This window comes from Clarias gariepinus, chromosome 6 (genome assembly GCF_024256425.1).
Source record: "Clarias gariepinus isolate MV-2021 ecotype Netherlands chromosome 6, CGAR_prim_01v2, whole genome shotgun sequence".
NCBI classification, from domain to species: Eukaryota; Metazoa; Chordata; class Actinopteri; order Siluriformes; family Clariidae; genus Clarias; species Clarias gariepinus.
Window position 1 is genome coordinate 34,660,174 of NC_071105.1, and position 22,327 is coordinate 34,682,500.

The 22,327-nt window shown below is 38.1% G+C and overlaps 1 protein-coding gene across 1 annotated transcript in view; it reads left to right on the plus strand.

Moving 5' to 3' along the window:
- The window catches only part of LOC128526720 (voltage-dependent T-type calcium channel subunit alpha-1I-like), a 129,539-nt gene that overhangs the window by 39,072 nt on the left and 68,140 nt on the right, over window positions 1-22,327 (plus strand). Inside the window, exons 5-7 of the mRNA XM_053498853.1 lie at window positions 9,309-9,654; window positions 11,790-11,882; window positions 22,243-22,327. The exon at window positions 22,243-22,327 is cut by the window's right edge and continues 228 nt beyond it. Of these exons, the coding sequence (XP_053354828.1) occupies window positions 9,309-9,654; window positions 11,790-11,882; window positions 22,243-22,327 (524 nt within the window). The remainder of the gene's footprint in view (window positions 1-9,308; window positions 9,655-11,789; window positions 11,883-22,242) is intronic.

The window sequence follows — 22,327 nt, forward strand, 5'->3', positions numbered from 1 at the left end:
TTGCTTTTTTCGAGTTTCTAATGTTAGCCTAAAGGCTGATGTTTTCACTGCTGCTTTTATACTTCTCCTCTAATGAAACACCAGCAAACAAGTATACTTGCTAGGAATGCAACTGAATATGAATACATCTGGACTAAAGGTGTGGATAAGGACTGGGATCCTGTAGGAGATGACTGGTTGTGTGGTTAGCACTGTCGCCTTGCACCTCCAGGGTCTGGGTTCGATTCTGCATGGAGTGTGCATGTCCTCCCTGTGCTTGGTGGGTTTCCTCTGGGTACTCTGGTTCCCTCCAACAATCTAAAGACATGCAGATTATGCATTACAGAGCGTTCTCATTCTCAAGGTAGGCACTATACCCTTTGTTTCAAGATTGGTTAGTGTCACTTTGAATGAAGCGGAGAAAAAAAGTCCCTCCCACTGTAGTCTCGCTGTCATGGACTTCTGACCATGGATATCCGAGGCAATTTTAGAATTCAAACCTGAATTCCTCCATCAACAGGGCGAAAGCGTTCCTGCTGCACCCTTAATTTCATTACATTATTTATATTATTTTTATACTGTACCTTCTGCAGGGGCCAATAAAAGGTCTAACATAGCTCTGAGTAAAACATAAAGACATAAATTCCAGCATGTATCATCATATCTACTGGATGTGCTATGAAATCCTTTAAATTTTTTAAAGCGCTGTTTGTTTTTAAAGGCATTTCACTTTATGTAAGCTGTCTTGATGTTGATTTTAAGTAATACATTTGTTTTTAAGGATTATTCATATGCCTCTCTAGACTTTGTATATCACAGGCTTGTAATTGGCTCTGTTTTAGAAACCAGACATTTTTTTTGTCTCCTTTGATCAGTGGATTTGTTGCTTTCTGAATAAAAATAGGGAGTATCTTTGTAGCTGTAGATCAAATGCCATTAGCTTGAATCAGGCTTATCTTGATGTGATTTGCATATGGCTTTCAGTTGCTGACACCTGTGCTTTGAGGTGCTGCTTTTGTTCGGGATTCATCTCTAGACGACGTGCGCTGTAATCTAGGTCTGATCGACGTGTTTAATCTGCTGTCTGATCTCCGGTCCTGTTTCTTCCCATTACCTGATAAAAACACAACATTTCAGGAACATGGAAAATAGCATTGAAATAATGAAAAAAAAGACATTTTAATTTGTAAACACTATAAAAATGATAATGTTTTTATAAAGTTGTCAATGTAGATTTTAAATTTAGGATAGACTTACGGAGGGTTTTGGTTTTATACACTAGCACAGTCTACAAGTCAAAAGCTTGGACATACATTGTAATTCCATGGTCTCTTCTGATCTTTCTACACTGTAAATCAATACTGAAAGCATCCAAAATATGCAATAATCTCCTTTGAACAGTTGATGTTGATACAGTATGTATATGCTACTTATGCTCTTTAAATCCATAATAATGGCTCTAATCTAAGGTGCTGTTTGATAATCAGTGATTTTTGAGGCTGATAACTCTAAATGTACTTCTCCTCTGCAGCAGAGGTAAGTTTTGGTCTTGCCTTCCTGGGAGATCTTCATGAGAGCCAGTTTCATCATGGGGCTTGATGGGTTTTTTCAAATGCACTTGACAATACTGTTCTTGCAAGAACAACTACAGAACAGCTGACCTTTGTGTCTTTAAATAACAGCTGACTTAATTATCTACTTCCATATGTTATTTCATAGTTTTGAAAAAAAAAAAAAAAAAAAGCCAGTATTGTTCTAGATTTTATCCACACTTTTCCAATTTTTACATAATTTATTCCTCAGTCAAGCAATGTACAGTAAGTCCCTGACTTTCTGTTGCATTCTGGGAGCATGTTCGTAAGTCGGATTTGTTCATAAGTCCAACAAAGTGAGTCTTATATACCTTTGACACAAATATAAACAATACAAAGCATAAATGACTAAACACAGATTTTATGTTTTGGTTCCGCATTATACTCTCGCGAGACTGCACCTTCAAAACGCAAGGGGAATCTTGGTGACGCAGCGGGGTCAGCAGAACGGATGCCATTTTGTCTCAGAGCTGTTTTGGACTGTGTCTTATTGAGAATTTACCGAAATTAGGATTATTCACCATCAGGACATCTTTACAGTACAGGACATTTTCTGTCATCCTGCTTCCAGACTGATTGATTGTAACCAGTGAGCCTGACTTATTTCTCCTGCATCCCCATAAAATAACGCACTTTTTTTTGACATTTTATACATTTACTTATACACTGAAAATATTTTATATAATTGTAAATATTGGTATCTGCAATGTACAGAATAGCCATGCGAGTTACTTGCGCAGTTTGTTTGCATGTACAAATGTTTGTACAGTAGATCCTTGTTTCGTTCCTATCAGCAAAAATCCGTAACTCGAATGTTCGTAAGTCGGGGACTTGCTTACATATACTACGCGAGGAGTTCAAGTCAAATCGGAACTTTTAATTGCACTGAATAACAAAACAGAAGAACTTATGAGAGTTAAAGCTATCCTGTATTTCTCTGTATAATCTCCTGCTACACTAGTGCACTTTTGCCAGTGTTTCATTGTGCTTGGATACGATCAAGGTAGAAAGTTTTCTCAGTATTCCATAGTCATGATCAAATTGCCTGCTTCACGTCTAAAATGCTTGCCTCCTAGGTACTCCTTTAATGTCCCTTCCCTTTAGTGGAAAAACAGCCTGGGCTGGATAGGGTTATGGTAGATCTGGAGCCTGGTCCAAGAATGCTGAACATGGGGCATGAATACCCCACAATAGAATGCTAGTTTATTACAGAGCACAGCTAGCACATGTGACAGTCATAGATTTGTGAGGATTGTAGTACTCAAATGGTCCTCCAGGTCCTGGCAACCGTCTGAGTAAGCAGCAAGATTAGTATTAGTGATGATGAATGATGGCTCTTCAGTGGTACACAGTAAGACATATGCTATTCAGAGCAAACACTCTACAACTGAATCTTTAATTCAGGTACATATTTATGAACAAAGTATAATGGATGTGGTTGGGGAGGGTAAGGCAACTGACTATGCATAGAGGGATCCTCACGGGGTTAGAGCTGAAAACCTGTTAGATGGAAACCAAAAGTGTATTTGGAACAGCACTGTTCATGAACTAGTGTTTATATTTCTTTGCAATTCATCTGTTATTCCCTTTGGCAAAGTTTGGAGGAGCGGTAACAGAATCCTTAAAAGTATTTTAGTTTGTTCTGAAGGGGAAACCTTCAACAGTCCTTTGTATAAGTCAACAGCAGAGTATTTCCTTCCCAGAGTAAAACTACTCTGTGAAAATGTGTTTGTTTATTCCATTTCAGTAACCACTTACATTGGTCAGGGTAGTGTAGCAGAAGTCTATCCTGGGAATACTCAGTATGTTAACATGCACGGTTAACTTGAATTGTTGTTATAGCTTCTTATAGTCAAGCTATTGTTATAGCTCAGCTAGGCTATTTAACTGCCCTTCTTTCCTTGTCCCATTACATAAGCATGGGAGGGGAATCGATTTATTGGCCAAAGTATGTCCAACTTTTTCGATAGGTGGCGGTATTCCCACTTTTAGGTTGTTAGTAAAGGACCTTTTTCTGGTTGGCCTGCTACAATCAACAAATATACTGTAGCTGCGCTCCATTCCGAAGTGTACTTCACAGGGTGCTACTCCACTATTCGAAACACCCTGCGCAGACGTCACCTCCTCCTTGTGTTACCATGGTAACGTAAACACCTTGAATACCTGTTGCTGCTGCTGTCGATATTTCACACTATAGACATTAAATACTGAATATTTAATTAAACAAAAACTGATACCATTATAAAACATATGCTACTTAAACGTATGTAACTTGTGAATAAATTACTGATTATTATTATTATTATTATTATTATTATTAATAATAATAATAATAATAATAAACAGATACAGATGTATAGGGAATTTACTTACTTTTTACAGATTACTAGCCTATATAATCCTACAGATTTAAATTTAAATTATTATTGTAAATTATTGTGTCCTACAATAATAATGGTAATAAATATATAAACCGTGTTTCGAGCTTAATTTTTTCCACGCTTTAGCAAGACACAATGACTTATGGGATATTTTTTATTGGGAGGTTGTTCAGTTCTTCCCTACACCATTTGCAGTTCCCTTTGAACTGAACATTTTCGTTCCTTGTTGTTTGGAAACACCCTTAACATATATTGTATACTGCACAGGGTACTTCAGGCTGATTGAAACCCATCTCAAGTTAGCTAGCAGCAAACTGGTGGCATTTTGACCGGTTAAAACATGGACAACTTTACATGTACTGTACATGCTGTATATTTTACTTTTTGTACTAATGAGATGCACCGTATTCCTTTATTCCTTATGTTTATAGTGTGATCGGAGTGCAGACGGCACTGGTATACTGATAGTGGCTTCTTCTCCTGTTATGCATTTTGTTCAATTTCTAGGTCAAAGTTTTGGACCATGCATAGACTGCCTAGCCGGATTCAGGCTGCCTAGTCCAGAGCTCAACTCCCACCCACATTATCTGGGTGTGTTAATGCAAAGAGAAGTTCGATTTACAGTAGTGTAAGTTGAGTCAGTATAATACTGTATGTTTACATTTATTTTGAAAAACCTGATTTAACAATTAGTCAGAATAAAACAATGTAACGTAAAGGCAGCAATGTCATCTCACGGCATTTAGAAACGCAGGGTCGGTGGACAGTCCCCTGCAAGCCTCTATCCACACACAAATTTACATACTCATTTACACCGAAGTAGAATTACCATAAGAACCTTAAACTATTAAAGGATCACCTCACAGGATGTCACACCAACCCAGTAAAAAAGAAGTAAAACCCAAAACTAAATCCAAGGTTGTAGAAATGCTCAAAATGTCCTCAAGGCCTTTAATCGTTGATGGTTTTAGTTCTAGGCTTACATCAGTTGCTGTATCACTTGTAAAAGCATCTTTCAAATCAGTTACCAGAAGAAGGGTTATTTTGCTAGAAAGGAATTGTGGAAATCACTGTACCTGCTTGGCCAGTAAGGTCTTTCTTTTTTTTTGTCAGAAGATTGAAATGAAAAACCAAATAGTTTTTTTTTTCCATCATAGTGGAAACCCACTCAGCTATGCGGGATCCATTCTAACACATCACCTCCTGGTTCAAGTAGACTTCCGGACAAGGTGGATATTTAACATAACTTCGCTGAATCCAGGGACTAAAGAGTAACTCTAGAAGCATTTGCTTGGGTGTCTAGGTGTAATGAGGCAGAACGCATAAGAGGGCTATAGTTGTTCATGCTAGGGGGGTAGGAGGGTGGGGGATGGCGGGCTTGTCTAATGCTGCTAAAAGTTTGTGATAGGCCACTGTATTAATCTCTCTCTCTCTTTCTCTCTTTTCATTATTTGTCTGGCCTGTATGTCACACTGTGAGGGTAATGTGGCAGTGAAGGGGCTGGTCTGTAAATTGTTGTTCTGACCTTGGTGTGTCTTGTGTAATGGTCAGGATGGAATACAATATGTGAGAAGATGGATGAAGAAGATGTCACAGTGTGTGTGTGTGTGTGTGTGTGTGTGTGTGTGTGTGTGGTTGTAGGACACTTCAATCCCAGTGTTCATTTGAAAGGTCTCACTGTCTTAAGGGTACCTTTGAATCAAAGCAGTCTAAAGTTCATCACAATTATATGGGCAAGTGTGTGGCCTGTTCTTGCTGTGTTGAACCACTAACGTCCTGTTTCATCCTCTCAGATCGTACAGGAGCGCAAATACGTCTCTACGGGCAGAGCATGCAGCTTTGCATCTATCACTTGAAGGTCCTGTATTTTAATATTTCTGTAACATGTTAACATACAGTACAGTGGGTTCAAGATGTCCCACAAAGACGGCTTTAAATCTCCAGCTGAAATCCTTGTCGCATAATTAATTTTTCCATCTGTCTCACTCCACTGGGGGAGGGTTTCTCTTATACTGTATGATGTCACTCTTGGGGGGGGGGGGGGGGGGTACTAATTGGTTTGTTAAAACCCTAGTCAATACAAAAAGCAGTACATTTATTTTTCTACCTTTTTTTTGGTCGTACATCTGAATGTCTTTAAAAAGAAGAAGAAGAAGAAGAAGAAGAAGAAGCATGCTATGCGCCCCCTTTATAGTTCTTGTCAAACGTACATGTAGGACATGGGGATTTTAAGATAATGTCTGATCCTATTACCTTAAAGCAATGCTTTTTAGCATCTTTTTAAGCACTATAAATGCAAATAATAATCCAATTTACATAGGGTATATCATCCGGGTTTGTGTCTCAGTCCACCTCTGCGAACAAATTTATACCATATTATTTTTAAATAAACTTTTTGTCTGGATGCAAGCCTGATGCTTAACACGTAGACATAGTGTGTACAGTCTTTTTTTGATTAAGTCATATCTAATTCATTTTCTAACATTTTTATGATTTTCTGCTGTTGCCCAAAAAACATTTGCATCCTGCCAAAATGCTATTAGATTTTGCACAGCTTTGCTTGGCACAACTTGACTGTGAGATTTCAATTCCTGTCTATTGAGCTGCTGCATTTTTCCTCTGTTTCTAATTAGGTACGCTCAAATCCAGTAACCATAATCCTGATGACTGATTCTTTTTACAGTGTTCAAGTCAAACCGGGACTTGTGATGAAATTTCTCGTAAATGTAAATCCGATTGATATTTATAGAAGATTCCTGCGCAGTGATGAGACTTTTAGCCTTTAGCTTTTTATTTTATTTTATTTTATTCTGGTTACTGAATGTTCCTGTTAACATTTAGCGAGTAAAACAGATGTTCTTTAAAAATTAATGAATAAGATGTCGCCAACTTACACCATACACACCCCCTGTACAGCCCTGTCCTCACTCTAAGCCATTTCCACATATTAAGGTCATTAATGGAGTTCCTGGGAGGCCAGCGCTTTTAGATGTAAAGCAGTCTAAATATGTCTAATCATGGCAATGAGTGTACTGAGAAAATCTTCCTATTTTGTGAAATGCTGGGATAAGTGCATTAGTGTAGCAGGGGATTGTATCACGAAATAAAGGGAATTTCTACTCTCCTAACTGTGTTTTGTTATTCCGCACAATTCAATTGACTTGATTGACACGTGTCTACTTGTGTCATAAATACAAAATCTCATCTTGAGCGAACATCCCATCTGCAGTTAATGTTTGTGGAGACTGCAACCCCTCAGTGACCCTAATCTGCTCCATGGTGATGATTGATGGCTTTGTTGGAGTCCATGCTGAGGATGGGGGTGATGGGCAGACTGAGCACGGTCCATCTGAAGTAGCAATATAGAGTAGATTCGAATGCATAAACTATCCTTTTTTTGTCTTCTTGTTATCTATTTAATGGTTGCAGCTTTATGTACCAGTGACAACTTTATCAAAAACAGCCCTGTTGTTTATTTTCTCTTTGTCTGTCTTGTCGCTGTGGGGGTTGGTGTGTGTTTTGTCTGGAACAGAAATGAGGACACTGTGCTGTTTGGATTGAGGTCTATTGTTCTGGTGGGATTTAAAGTCCAAAGGAAATATTAAAAACAAAGCTTTTCCTTCTGAGAGTACATTTTGTTGAAATTTTGCTAATTGCTTCAGAAATTATACAGTAATAGATTTATATATATATATATATATATATATATATATATATATATATATATATATATATATATACAAAAAATGTATACACACTTTAGGAAAAGAAAAATAGTATGATGTATATTATATTAATATAATATTAATAATATTACTATATTATTATCATAAAATCATATATATCAATATATAAGGTAAAGCAATAACCGCTTAATACAGGAGACATAGGGAACGAGACAGGGTACACCCTGGACAGGGTGCCAATTCTATGCAGGGCACACACATACACACTTATTTACACCTACCACACACGTGAAGAACATACTGTACAAACTCCACGCACACAATCTAATCGAACCCGGCCCTGGAGGTGCAAGGCAACAGTGCTAACCACTAAGTCACCATGCCTCCCTTTATTGTTTTTACCCATGCTAGTTAATTACTCACTCTCATTCACTCACTCTCACTCACTCACTCACTCACTCACTATATTACTATTCTATACTGCTTTATCCTGTATTCAGGGTCGCGGCTAGTTAATTACGTACGTTTTATTATTTTCAGCCCTGTTACTCATATAGCAAAACATAATCAATTATCAGCAAATAAATCTTCTATAAAATTTTGTTGTTGCTCGAGATACTAACACATTTTTTCTTCAAACGATAAATGTACTGTGCAAAAGTCTTGAGCCACTCCTTATTTTTTATATTAAATGAAATCAAATGATTAAGTTTTAATTCAAGGAGTTTAAATAAATGTTTTACGGTGACACGCTGCAAAGTGTATCAAGATTTAATTTCTGAAATCGGTTGTTTATGTAATAACCTTAGCAGCAACCTCGTTTCCCCTTTCGTCTGTTCCAACCACTCAGTGTTCAGGATCACCAGTACACTAATCACCAGCCTGATTATCTGTCATCATCTGCATCTGTTTCTCACTGGTTCATGGCTTAAGTTACTGTAGCTGGTTTTCCTCAAGACTTTCGCACGGTTCTGTATGTTGAAAAAAAATGTAGGCTGAAACATTGTCAAAAATAAAGTAGAATCGTTAATGACGGTAAACGGAATTGGCGAAGGCAACACTATGACGCAAAGCATTCTTCGCCTCCTCCTCATCCAGACTTTTTTCTCTGGGTGTTATCCCTTATGCAGGAGCTTCCAGTAAGTGTTACAGACTACTTTCTTAAAGGGATGTGTTATTACTATTTTTTACCTTTTTGGACAAATACATCAGACATTACAGATTTCTCTCCAAGTCTGGTAGCCACTTTCATGTGGAATGACAGATTGTTTCAAAGCTGTTGTGTAATAGCGCTTCCAAGTTGTGTTAACGCAATTAACCTATGAAACGAGCCTGAAATAAACAGTTTTATTCGTGTATGACAAAGATGCTGCCAGTTCTACTTTCCACCACATTGTAGGGTACATTACTTTTTTCAGTACATAATAGTAACTGGAAATACTATAAAAAAAAAAAAAAAGTGGATCAAATATAATAAGTTTATAATAAGTCCAAAAAATTATCTTAGCATCATTAGCATATTCATTGTTTCCGTTGTCTTATATAATAAAAAAGTATTTGTGTGTTTATGAAAAACTAAAAAAAAAGTTTTAAACATACGTTTGCACATAAATAATTTTATTTTTATTTTATTTATTTTCTAATTTCATGTCTGTAAATCCTTTTTACAGATCATCAGGAATGGCCCTGCCTTCTCCCTACTACTCCCCTGATGAGGAAGATGAACGGCCCTTCATTTGCTCACTGCCCCAGGATAACGGAATCATGTCGTGCACCGATGTCCCGGCGCGGCGTGAGGGAGGCCGCGAGTGCTGCTTGGACGTGGAGGATGCCCTTCACTTACAGACTCTGGGCCTGGCAGGTGATCCTCTCCTCAATGCCAGCATGGGTGTTGTGCCAGGCCTCTGTGTCAACTGGAACCGCTATTACACCCAGTGCCGCACAGGCTACACCAACCCACACAAGGGGGCCATTAACTTTGACAACATCGGCTACGCGTGGATCGTGATCTTTCAGGTGGGCGATCTAATAATGACTTCCAGAACATCATGTACTTATGTCGAGTGAAGAAATAACAAATATGTTTATTATCCCATTATAAGTTTCATATAAATCACTCCAGACCATTTTTTTTTCTTGCCTAGCTGTAATCTGCAATTGCAGAGTATATTAGAGAACAAGCAATTATAAAGCCAATACAGCTAACAAAATTAATCTGGGGCAACATTCTGAAAAACGGATCATTCATTCTGTTTATTAAAATAGAAATTACAAAAATAAATCACAAGGTAGGGTGGGGTAGATAGATCAGATGGATCAGATGATACAGTAGTTATTCATAGGACAACTGTAGCTCTAGACCTGCCACAAAGCCGGGCCGAGTGGAAGAGTGACAACGGAAAAAATGGAATTGATAAAATGAGATATGGGTGGCACATTGGCTAAGTGGTTAGCACTGTCGCTTCACACCTCCAGGGTGTTTCCCACCTCGGGGTCTGTGTGCATGAAGTTTGCATGTTCTCACTGTGCTTTGTGGGTTTCCTAGTTTTACTACAGAGTTTCCCAGATGGATGGAGATGGGAAATTAGTTATAACATCCCTTTTACTGTATATGTGGCAAGGTTTCTCTAATGGCTCCAAACTTTGAACATTTTTGTTCATTTCTTGGCCATGACACGAAGTGCAGAATTGTCCATAAACCCAACAATTCTCATTATTTTGATCAACATACTTTTCATCAGTAAGCTTGAGGGCAGAATGGAGAAAATTCAAACTAAGCCTACTGTAGAAGAAAACTTGTTTAAAGGAGATTTGAGATTTGGGTGGGAAGGTTCGCTTTGTGGTGGATCAATGCCCCTGAGCACACTGTCAAAGCTACACTAGAGTGGTGCAAATCCAATAACCCTCGATCCGGCTAAGAACTGCTAGCAAAACTTCTTGTTCACCAGCGGTTTCTATTGATCCTACAGGTCGCATATTTCTTTTAACGAGCTAACATAAGTCAGTCATAGAATCAAAGCATCAAAGAATGCTTCAGCTCAAACTCCATGTGCTTTTATCTTCTCCCAAATGCACTGTTTCAGTGTCTATGTAAATGAGCTACTGCTGAGCCACGCCCGCCGTAGAACAACGGAGCTGAGCAACAAGACGCAGGGAGGGGCTCTTCTTCTATGATGTCACATTGGGAAGAAGTTCTTTTTTTATTTTTTAATTCACTTGTTTAAACCCTAGCCAATTCGAAAATGGAAAAATGGATTTAAATCATGTTTACGTTTTCTTAATGTTTAAAAGTGACTTTTTTTTTATTTTGCATTATAGCTACTTTTTAAGCAATTTTGCCAAAAGTTGTAAAGGTCCAATAAAAAGACTTGCAGCTGTAAAGTTGTTCTCTGGGTTATGGACTCAATGGGGTGCATACTTATGTGGCATCCAGTGTTTGTTTCTTTTTAAATTAACCTTAGTATAAAATAAGAATTTTTTTTTTTAATTTCCATTATAGGCAGTAACAATGGAAAATATTTAAAAAGTTCAAGGAGATAAATACTTCAGCATTGAAATCAAAGCAGAAAAGCAAACGTTAGCGAGGAGACAGAGTTAAAAGTTAATATGTGAACTGGTTCTCAAGTTGAGGTATCTGTGGAATACCAATTTATAGTATAGCTCTTGAAGAAATGCCCTTGAGATCTTTTTTTTTTTCACACACAGGTCTTTGATTACCTTTGTAAAACGAAACCTTCAATAAAAGCATTTTTTTTAATCATACATAATATCCTTTTAAGTGGTGAGCACCTGCTAAATGTTATTCAGATAATTTGCAAAGCAATTACAAGGCGAGTGCCGAATAAACGAGTTAGCAGAGCATCGTGGTGTTCTCATGCTTCCTGCCATTATAGACACCTCGCCGTTGTGCTGTTGGAGCGGATATGAATACCAAAACGCAGTCAGTCAGAGCCACGCAGAATTGCAGAGCGCAATAAAACCGAGCAACGGCAGACACAAGACATAAAATGCAATAGACGTGTGATATACGGAATATCGCAGATGTGGCAGTCCCACAAGAAAGCACGTAAAGAAGCTTTTATCGAAGCTCTGGCTCAGATAAACAGTGATTTCCGTGACTCATGCGTCTTTGTGTAAATGTGTGTGTCCAGGTCATTACTCTGGAGGGCTGGGTGGAGATCATGTACTACGTCATGGATGCACACTCCTTCTACAACTTCATCTACTTCATCTTGCTAATCATAGTAAGTGATTTGTATCTTTATATTAAAAGTGTTGGTGTTAAGTTCTGGTGCTACTTTTTTTGGTTGATGCCTGCCTAATTAGAAATGCTAGCCTACCAGGAACTCCTTTAATGGGCCGAACTCATGAAATCATGTATCACCCACTCTCACTCATTCTCTATACCATTGCAGGAGGCCTGGGGTCTATCCCAGGGCACAGAGTTCCAATCCCGAATAGACTAATCTGCATGTCTTTATACTGTGGGAAGAAACCAAAGTAACCAGATAAAACCTATCAAGCATGTGGCGGGAATTGAACCCTAGACTCCGGAACCCTAGTACGGGGCCACAGTACTGCTTACTATGCCACTGTGCTGACTTCTATTTATAAACATATTTTAAAATAATGGTGTAAATTTTTAGTTTGCTTTCAAAGAGCGAGACTTTCTTGTATTTTAATGTAGTTTTGCGGAAAATTGTCCTTTAGACTTCCTAAAAGACTTTTTTGGGAATAGATGAAAGGGGAAATGAGGTTGCTGCTGAGGTTGTTGCATGAAGAACCGATTTTGTAATTGTGCCGTTAGCCACTTTGCAGCCTGTCACAGTAAAAAAAGTTCCTATTTCCTACATTTTATTTACAACATTTAACTTTTCAAAAATTACAACAGTATAAAAGATGGTGGGGTGGCTCAAAACTTCTGCACTATATTGTATGCTGTCACCTGTCCAGATGGTCATATTATAATAATATACATGATAATGAAATGTACATTATAGTGTGTGTGTTATGGAAGCAAAAGTGATTTTTGAATAAAAATAATAATAATAATAATAATAATAATAATAATAATAATAACAACAACAACAACAACAACAACAACAATAATAATAATACTAATAATAATACTAATAATAATAATAACAACAACAACAACAACAACAATAATAATAATACTACTACTAATAATAATGATAATAATAATAATAATAATTATAACAATAATAATAATAATAACAACAACAACAACAATAATAATGATAATAACAACAACAATAATAATAATAATAATAATAATAATAATAATAAATAAATAAATAAATAAATAAAGTGCGTTGTGTTTTACCTTGCTTCATGGTGCAACCTAAAAAGCTTAATTGTTGCATTATCAGCCCCATACTGGGACATGTGGAAATGGAAAGAGATCCAGGAATGTTTGTTTTGATACCTGGAGATGCCAAAGATATCAGTGCCAGTGAATTTGAATCAAGGGAGAACTGGCAGCTTGCTATTCTTTCAACAGCTGTGTGTGTGTGTGTGTGCGTGTGTGTGTGTGGGCGAGAAGCAGAAATCCTAAAAAGAATTGCACAAGCCTCTGCCTCTTATATATGCAACAATGTATACACACCTGGGATTTCTAAAGGTGTAGTGGCATTATAAATTAGTTTCTGAAGGTATCCTCGTATCCAGGCATTTTATTTAACTGAAATATTATTCAACTGGTTTAAACTTTTTATTTTTGTTCTTTATCGAAGTGGGTAAGATCCTTAATTTCTTGAAGTGTGAGTGAGTGCTCATCACTCGGTTAGGCTTGGGATGTTTAGCGGAAAATACATAAAACACCTAAAGATTTAAATATCACCTTGGTTTATGTCCAAAGGCTATAAGTGATATACGTGAATATATTCTGCTTGATAGCTCGACAATGAACCAAGGCCACATCGGAACAGCTCTATTCGTTGCCGTGAAGTGATCCTTCATTATCACTCGCAATAATTCATGAGCTCTGCAGGTTGGCTGTTTTAAAATGTGCAAGCATTAGGTTCAAATTGAACACATCAGTCATGTCTCAGCTAGCTGCCTCATGTCAAGTTAAATCGGAGCCCAGGGACTCAGACACGCTCACACAAACACACTCGGTAGTATCTCATAGGCACTCTTTCCATCGGCACTCACCTGGGAAGCTTAATCTTCAGGATCGAACAAGAGTGACACTCAACCTGTCGTTCTTTAGCTGTGGGAATAAAAAAAAAAAAAAAGTGAATAAAGCATGGGACTGCAGGGTAATGGGTAGTGTAGCACTCTTTAGAATAAAAGGAAAGCATGTTAACGACCACTGATGATGGGGATAAACTGTACTGTAGGCTTTTATTATACAGTACATTACTATGCATCATGGAGGAAAACTGTGCTGTAGGTAGTAACATTTTATTATAATAACATCTGTAGTAATAACTTAGAGCGAGATTTCTAGGATTGACTCAGGATTGTCAGAGTCATAGGCTCACCCATGCCCACAAGGACCAAAAGGCCAGCCCGTCCAGTTTGATCCTATAGAGAAGCCAATGTAGCACAAACCGTAGACCACCCAGTGCACCACAGTCCACTACACATGGAGCCTAGCACGTTACGGTGAGCACGAATCCACATCCACATCCACCCTTATCAGATCTTGTGGAATCATGCCCCAATGCAAGAGAGTCACAGTATGAGATGCTCCCATTATGTGTAGTGTCCACTGTATAAGCCTCTGAAGGGTTTGTATTGATCTGGGGTTGCTTAAAATGAAGTCAGCGGACAACCTGATTGTATTGAATGACCAGGTCTTGACCTGATCACGCAGACATACAGTATTGTCCGAAAATTGTTCTGGGTTCATGAGAAATTATTTTCACACACATTGGACTGGCCACCATATTGTGTGCGGAAATCAAAGCTGTTGAGTTTTTTTTTTTTTTGCTCAGACAGTTTATATTCTTTAAGCAACGATCACAGGCTTGCACAGAATCAAAATATGGTGCTTTGACTTTTTTAAATTTATGCACAACCCAGAACGAAACCCTCTGGTGACACATTACAGGGCTTAAACTTTTGCTAGCTCCAAATGTCAGAAAATGTCAACTCGGGGCGTACAGCTCACTTGAGGTTTTCTTCTTTGGAATGGATAATAGGTACTGTAGATCGTCAGTGTCAGCATGAGCTAAAAGTCACCAGTGTGTCAACAGCTACATTTATTAAACACAAAACAGAAAATAAATATGCCCAGGCTTGGGAAAAATGAAGGGCAGAAACATTTCTGCTTTTAAAAAATGAGTTCAAATCATGCACAATATTAGTGCATGATTTGTGCATGGCTAGGTTCTTAACTTACTTTCTTGCTTTCTTCATTATACTGTATGATGTGTATAGCATTCATGTTAAATTTGCTGCTGTTAAAGAAAACCAAGTAATATCTCCCGAGCAATCATTTGGCAATATCTTACATATACAGTATATACCTTGTACATTCACATACAAACACAGCAATCCGAATGTTACTCATTCACACACAAGCCCAGCCTAATATAACAATGCCAGAGTAATGGATCTTACCATCAGCCACTTCAACTCTGACTGTAGTGTTGTGCAAGAGAAGCAGAGATAAGAGGCAATCGTAGCGCTCTCTTCCACACACAAACATACACTTCATTAACATTCACACACACTTGATTGACAACTAGATCCCTACATATGCAAGACCTCTTACAGTGTAAATGTGTCTTGATGATAAGCCTCAGTCATCACTTCATTCCACTTCTGCAGTAATAGTGTAAGTGGGAGCACAGAGAGCCAGTCAGACACACACATACAGCGCACACACACACATACTTGCACACATACTGTACATAGAATTGCCTCTTATACTATTCACAGGCAGCTACAATCACTATACCAAAGTGTGTTGTTGTTTTTTTTGTTTTTTTCACTTTAATGCCTATCACACGGTTAACTTGAATGTCCGCTGATATCTCTTAAATGCCTACATGATGTTGAGATTAAATTTATTAAATTAGATTACATTAAGCTGCTATTTCACTTAGGTTCTTTCAGGAACCTTTTGAGGAAACATTAAGAATGGAGAATGAGATCATTTAGAAAGGTAACCACCAAGCAGATCTTTTCAATGTGTACAGTTGTAGTGGAGCATTATTCCAGGGCATTTGGGAATCAGCCATATTCATCCACATTCTTATGCCTAAGTCTTATAGTAGTCTCAATCACAAAACACTTCCTTATTCTAGAACAAATAGGTCACAGACTACCAGAATCCAAATAAGCTAAAATACCTATTAGAAAAGATTTAGAGTCTGGAAGATGGTACAGGCATGAGGACACCAGAACCGGAGAAGGTTCCATGCAAAATGCTTAAAGTATTCATTGAAAGACATCAAGGTGCGTAGTGGTGTAGTGGTTAGCGCTGTTGCCTTGCACCTCCAGGGTCTGGGTTCGATTTCTGTCCAGGCTCAACTCCCGTCTCTGCGGGCATGTTCTCCCCGCGCTTGGTGGGTTTCCTCCGGGTACCCTGGTTTCCTCCCACAGTCCAAAGACATGCAGATTAGGCTAATTGCCATTCCCAAATTTTCCGTAGTGTTTGAATGAGTGTGTGAGTGAGTGTACTGTACTGTATGTGTGAGTGCCCTGCGATGGATTGGCAGGGTGTATCCCGCCTCGTCCTCTAAGCCTCCTGGAATAGGCTCCAGGGCCCCCGCGACCCTGAATACAAGATAAAGCAGTATAGACGATGGGTAAGTGCAAAAGGCATTCCACTATCTTGGTGATAGGTTCAGAGCAGATTCCTGATGAATGTCTCAATTGTACCTTGTGGAATATAAGGTCAAGTCGAACTGTGTTTGTAGCTCAAGGCAATACGAGACAGAGCTTTGGTAAGTGCCTTCAGTTTGGCAAGGACATATTTGTGTTTTAGTAGTGCTATCTTAAGATGATAAGGACTGGAAACGTACCTGAGGGAACTCTCTTATATTGTAAAATTGCCACTACATAGAAGAGGCTTTGCACATTGTACAGTATCTTCTGGGACACGGTGTCAAGGCAAACTGTGATTGTGGCTCCAAGGGAACATGATAAAAAGCTAAATTTTTAGAGATGGAAGGTCAAGTGGAACAGAGGTACTGGCTCAAAGGGAACATGAACCAGGTGTGGATTTGATAAGTGTGTTCGGATATGAAAGGACTGGACTGAGGTACAGTATTCCACCTCCAGAGGAATAAAAGGACCAATTTTTGATGTTGTGACAAATGAAAAGTATTGGTTCACCCAGAGTTCCTTAGGATAGTGGGCCAAGTCGAACCATTGTTGTGGGTTGTGCTGGTCACTCAAGGGGAACATGAAACAGAGCTGGATTTGATTGGTATCGTAAGTTATGGAAGGACAGGTATGTGTTGCACTAGCTCGATCCTGAGATGACAGTGAGTGAAAAAAAGTGTGACCTCTTTCTGATGTTGCCAGTACAGACACAAGTCTTGATGCAATTCTTTCTTGCACCTTGGGGGATAGAAGGTCAAGTCAAGTCAAGTCATACTTGTCCTTCAAGGACAACATGATAGCTGATAGTTGGGTTTCTAGCCAAGAATTGGTGTTTAAAGTCTGATGTGAGTTAACGTGGAGTAGACACAGCACTGCTGTGATGTAGGTGAAATCCATTCACTCTGGATTCACATGTCCCAGGGGGTTGATAGCATAGATGGGAAGACCTGCCAGGAGCAAGTTGCAGTAATCCAATCTTTTTAGATTAGAAGGGACTGAACAAGCATCTGAGCAGCCTCTATGGAGAGAAATGGCTGAAACTTCCTGTTGTAAAGGTGCCAGTGCTGAGAATTTGTACGATTTTGACAAGGGGAATCATCTTCAGGGATAAAAAGCAGCTCAGTGTTCTTGTGATTGATGAGCTGCCATCCATGATGAGATGAAAGATAAGTAGAGGAGGTACAGTGCTGCGGGAGAAGTCTTAGGCACCATATTATCTTTAGTAACATCTTGTTATAAATGTTCATCATGTTTACATTATTATATACAAAACCAATATTTCCAAAAATAACTACATAACGTAACAAAAGAACATTCGCATGCATGTAAAGAAAGAAATATATAACATGACAGGCCACTTTTCAGATTTAAAAATAATAATAATAAAAATGAAAAATGACAAAATAATGTAATTATTGAGAATAAATTTTCACAAAGTCTGCTGCTTTGGTGTTTTTCGGTCTTTTGTCAGATGTTATTATGGTATACTACAGTAAAGTATAATTACAAGCATTTGTGTTAAAGGCTTTGAATGACCATTAATTAAATAAACATTATGTTTGTGCAAAGAGTCAATATGTATATAAGTGTTGAACCTTCTGTTTCAAGACTTCTGCAATTCGCCCTGGCTTACTGTCACTCAATTTATGAGCCACATTCTGACTGATGGCGATCCGTTCTTGCATAATCAATGCTCTTGAGGATTGACCACAAGTTCTCGATGGTGATTAAGTTCTGAGATTAAGTTTCCTGGACATGGACCCAAAATTTTGATGTTTTGTTCCCCGAGCCACTTATTTACACTTTTGCCTTAAGGCAAGGTGCTCCGTCATGCTGCAAAAGGCATTGTTTGTCACCAAACTGTTCCTGGATGGTCTGGAAAAGTTGCTCTCGGAGGATGGTTTTGTAATAATAAAATAGTATCTATTTGCATGGAGTATTCTTATAGGAATTTCTAGGAACTCAATGAAAGCAATCTGGCAGTGGTCAGTACACTGATAGAGCGAAGCAAACAGAGGCAAAGGGATCATCCAAAGTTTTAGTTATGCTTAAGTACAGTGCAAAAGTCTTTGGTAAATTAAAAAAAAAAAAAAATGGCATAAGCAAAGATGTTTCTGAATCTTCTTTAAAAAGCACTTACAGTAAGTGTAACAGCTGGGAGCTTTTACTGAGTGTGCTGGAGAATGTGCCCGAGTTCTTCTGGTATGTTTGTCACACTTGTTTCTTTTCTGTTATGTAATATGTTGATTTTTTTTTACAGGCATGCAAATATTATCTGTTATCATATTTATTTCTTAATTTTTAAGATATTTTTGGAAATTTAGAATTGTTTTGTATTTAATGATTCAGACTGGATAAACATATATAACAGTATGTTTCCTCACTTGTTTTTCGGGGAAAAGTTATTGAATGGCAAGTCAAGAGTACAGAATCAAAGAAATTCATCAGAAGGGAAAAGATTCGGGAGGATGTCCAGCTCTTTTGTAAATTTTATACAGCAACAGGCAGCCCTAACCTAACATTTTCTGGGCCCCTACAGTACCACTCAAGGGCCCTTGGATTTGTTCTTAATTTATGGCACCATTGAACTAATAGTAAAAAAAAACACTATTAACTGATCACTATACCTATGTTAAAGTTAAACATAAATTGTATAAAAATAAACATGCATTTACATTTACATTTAGGCATTTGGCAGACACTCTTATCCAGAGCGACTTACAAAAAGTGCTTTAATGTTTACATCATTGGATACATACTTACACTGGGCTAACTAGGTTAATAACTAAGTGCCATTAGTCCAACACAACTGGGAAGAGGGCTTTTTTTTTTTTTTTTTTTTTTTTGGTGGGGGGGGACGGTGGAGGTTAGTCCAAGTACTGGAGAAACAGATGCGTCTCGAGTCGTCGTTTAAAGATAGTCAAATTTAAAGATACTGTACATTCTATGAACTTTTATGCCCCTGGTTCCTATTACAGTTCCTTTATTGCGTCCTATTACTGGGTTTTTCTTTGCCACTGTCACCATTGGTTGTTGTTGGGGTATTTACATTTTTATGTAACCCCAGGTCAAAAAAAAAAAAAAGAATTATTTTGTATGTCAATAGTACTACCTGATACCATATAGCATCTCAGTGTTTGGACAAAGCAGAGCAATGCCTAAATCTGTATGAGACTGAAACTGTGTTTGTCTTTATTGTTTGGCTTTGTTGTACGAATATGTTGACATTAATGTAGGTTTTTAAACCCGCGGTGCATGCACAAAGCTCAATTTCACGCTAGGCCTTTTCATTTTTTATTTTTTATTTCTGCCATGAGCAGCTTTCTACTGTGAAGGCATGTAGAAAGAACGTGCCCGTGACATTTTTTGACTTACCACCTGCACAAAAACAAAAGCACTGTGGAAATGTTTTACTTGTCTGTCGTGCTGTGAAGCCTCTGGTATAAACCAAGCTTTAGAAACATATTGGTAACTGAAACGCACGGCCACTTCAAGAGAAATTGAGATAAATTAAAAAGAATCAACGTGATGTAGTTGGACTTGGTTTGATTTGTATGCAAAGTACATTAAAAGAAACGATGCAACTTCCTATTGTAACATAACTCTTTTGAACTTTTTCTGCAATTAGGCTTTTGGCTTAGTGGATTTTCTTATGGTTATTTGTATAAATAGAGATCCAAGATGAGAATCAAACCCTTGTACTGTAGCTAACCACGATGCCACCGTGACACCCTGCATTAATTATATATAATTCCAAAGACAGCAGGTTAGACTAATTGCCATTCACAAATCGTCAGTATTGTGTGTGTGTGTGTGAGAGAGAGAGAGAGAGAGAGTTTGCCTTGTGCTCAAAGTTTCCTGAGATAGCCTCCCAGATCCCTGCGCACTGTACAGGACAAGTGGTATAGAGAATAAATTAATGAATAGTTAATGGGGATTGGCTGATGATTAGCTGATCAAAGTTTATTCTATATACAAAAAAGCAGTGCACGATTGGTTATCTACTCTAGGTCTTCCCATTTCCAGAGATCAAAGCAAATCTGTTGTCAAAAATAATTAAAATCTAAAGTTAAAAGAAAAATGTAGCATAATAATAATAATAAGATAGTATCCATTTGCATGAAGTTTTTTTATAGGAATTTCTAGGAACTCAGTGAAAGCAGCCTGGCAGAGGTCAGTACACTGATAGAGCGAATCAAACAGAGGCAAATGGATTATCCAAAGCCAATATCACAGAACATCACAAGGGTCGTAGAAACAACAAATAATATTACACAGTATGATTGACGAGACTTTGCGAAGACGCAGAAAAGTGTACAGGTTTATCGGTGCTTTACATAAAGTACACTTTTCATTAAAGTGCGCCTCCGTGTTTCTTTGCTTCCAAGGACACAGGGAACCGACATAAGAAAGGGAAAAGACGAGCTCATATACGTATACGTTATATGTTTTGAAGTGACTTCAAAGTGAGTTTTTCAGTTTATGATGACACCTATCGATATGTACTGGTGGTATGTACCAAGTTGTAGTGTGGACTGGATATTCCGCTGTGGCGACCCCATGCCGGGAGCAGCCCAAAGACCAACAGTATGTACTGGTGGTGCCATGGTCCTGGGGGACCCCTCTGCCAAGAGCCAAGTTTTTCTCAGCTCTGTGCACACCTTATATAACTAAAAAGTGCCTTTTTTGAATAGAAGCGGGGCAAACACTACGTAAATGTGCAGGGCAGGGGATAGGGAAGCACTATACTATGTTCTGTACGGTATATACAGTACCATAATGGACCATAGTGGGCACCATAAGACTTTACGGAGTGCCAGGGTAATATGGTATGGCACTTCAGTGAATACTTCGGTGAATACCATGGTACTTATCTGTACTAAAGATCCTGCCATAGTTCAGCAGGTGTCCAATATTATATATTTGTACATACTGTACCATATGAGATATGTCACTACATACTACTGGTATGGTACATTATATTGGTATACATGTATGTGCTATAATAGCAAATAAGTACCATGGAACTGTCATGGAACTTGGTACCTATTCCAAGCAAACTTTCTTCTGGCCGTTATTATTGCACATACAGTACGCTGTACAGCTCTAGTTCAATTTGTTGTACTCCTCACCTGACTTTGCACTCCTAATCCAGAAGTATTACTTGACTGTTATGCATATGTGTTACTCAACCATTAAAAAAAAAAAAAAAGATCACTTGTACTCAACCTTAATCCATTCAAATCCAATTTCCATGAAAAGGGCAGTTTTTTTATTCAATTATTATTTGTTTGTTTCCTCGTGTCTCCACCACTCAGTACGCCTTCTCAGGACTCTCAGTGGGGTTCATTAATCTTCTTTATTTATGACACTTGAACAGGTGTCCTCTTCTTTCTGAAGCTGTTGAGATGACTGTCCTCCTTTTTTCCTGTCGCACACAGCTATCCTAGCTCTTTTACTTTTCCTCTCTCCTGTTGCCTTACTTATATATTTTTTTTCTCCCTGTCACTTGTTCTCTCTAGCATTCATTTTCTCTTCCCTCCTCTCTCTCTTCTCCTTCTGTCTTCTCTTTATCTCTCCTACTTTTTCTCTTGGTCGCCATCTGTCTTGGTGTCTGTCCTCTTAATCTCTCTCCCAGTTTTAGCTAAACATAATAAGCAAGAGTGCAGTAAATCTTATTACGTACTAACATTTAAAAAAAAAAGGAATTGATTCATTTGTTTTTGTCTTTACTGTCCTGTTCAGGCATTGATTTTTTTTTCTTGTCCACTTTTGTTCTTTCCCTTTTATTTATATCAGGTGGGCTCTTTCTTCATGATTAATCTGTGTCTGGTGGTCATAGCCACTCAGTTCTCAGAGACAAAACAGCGTGAACACCAGCTGA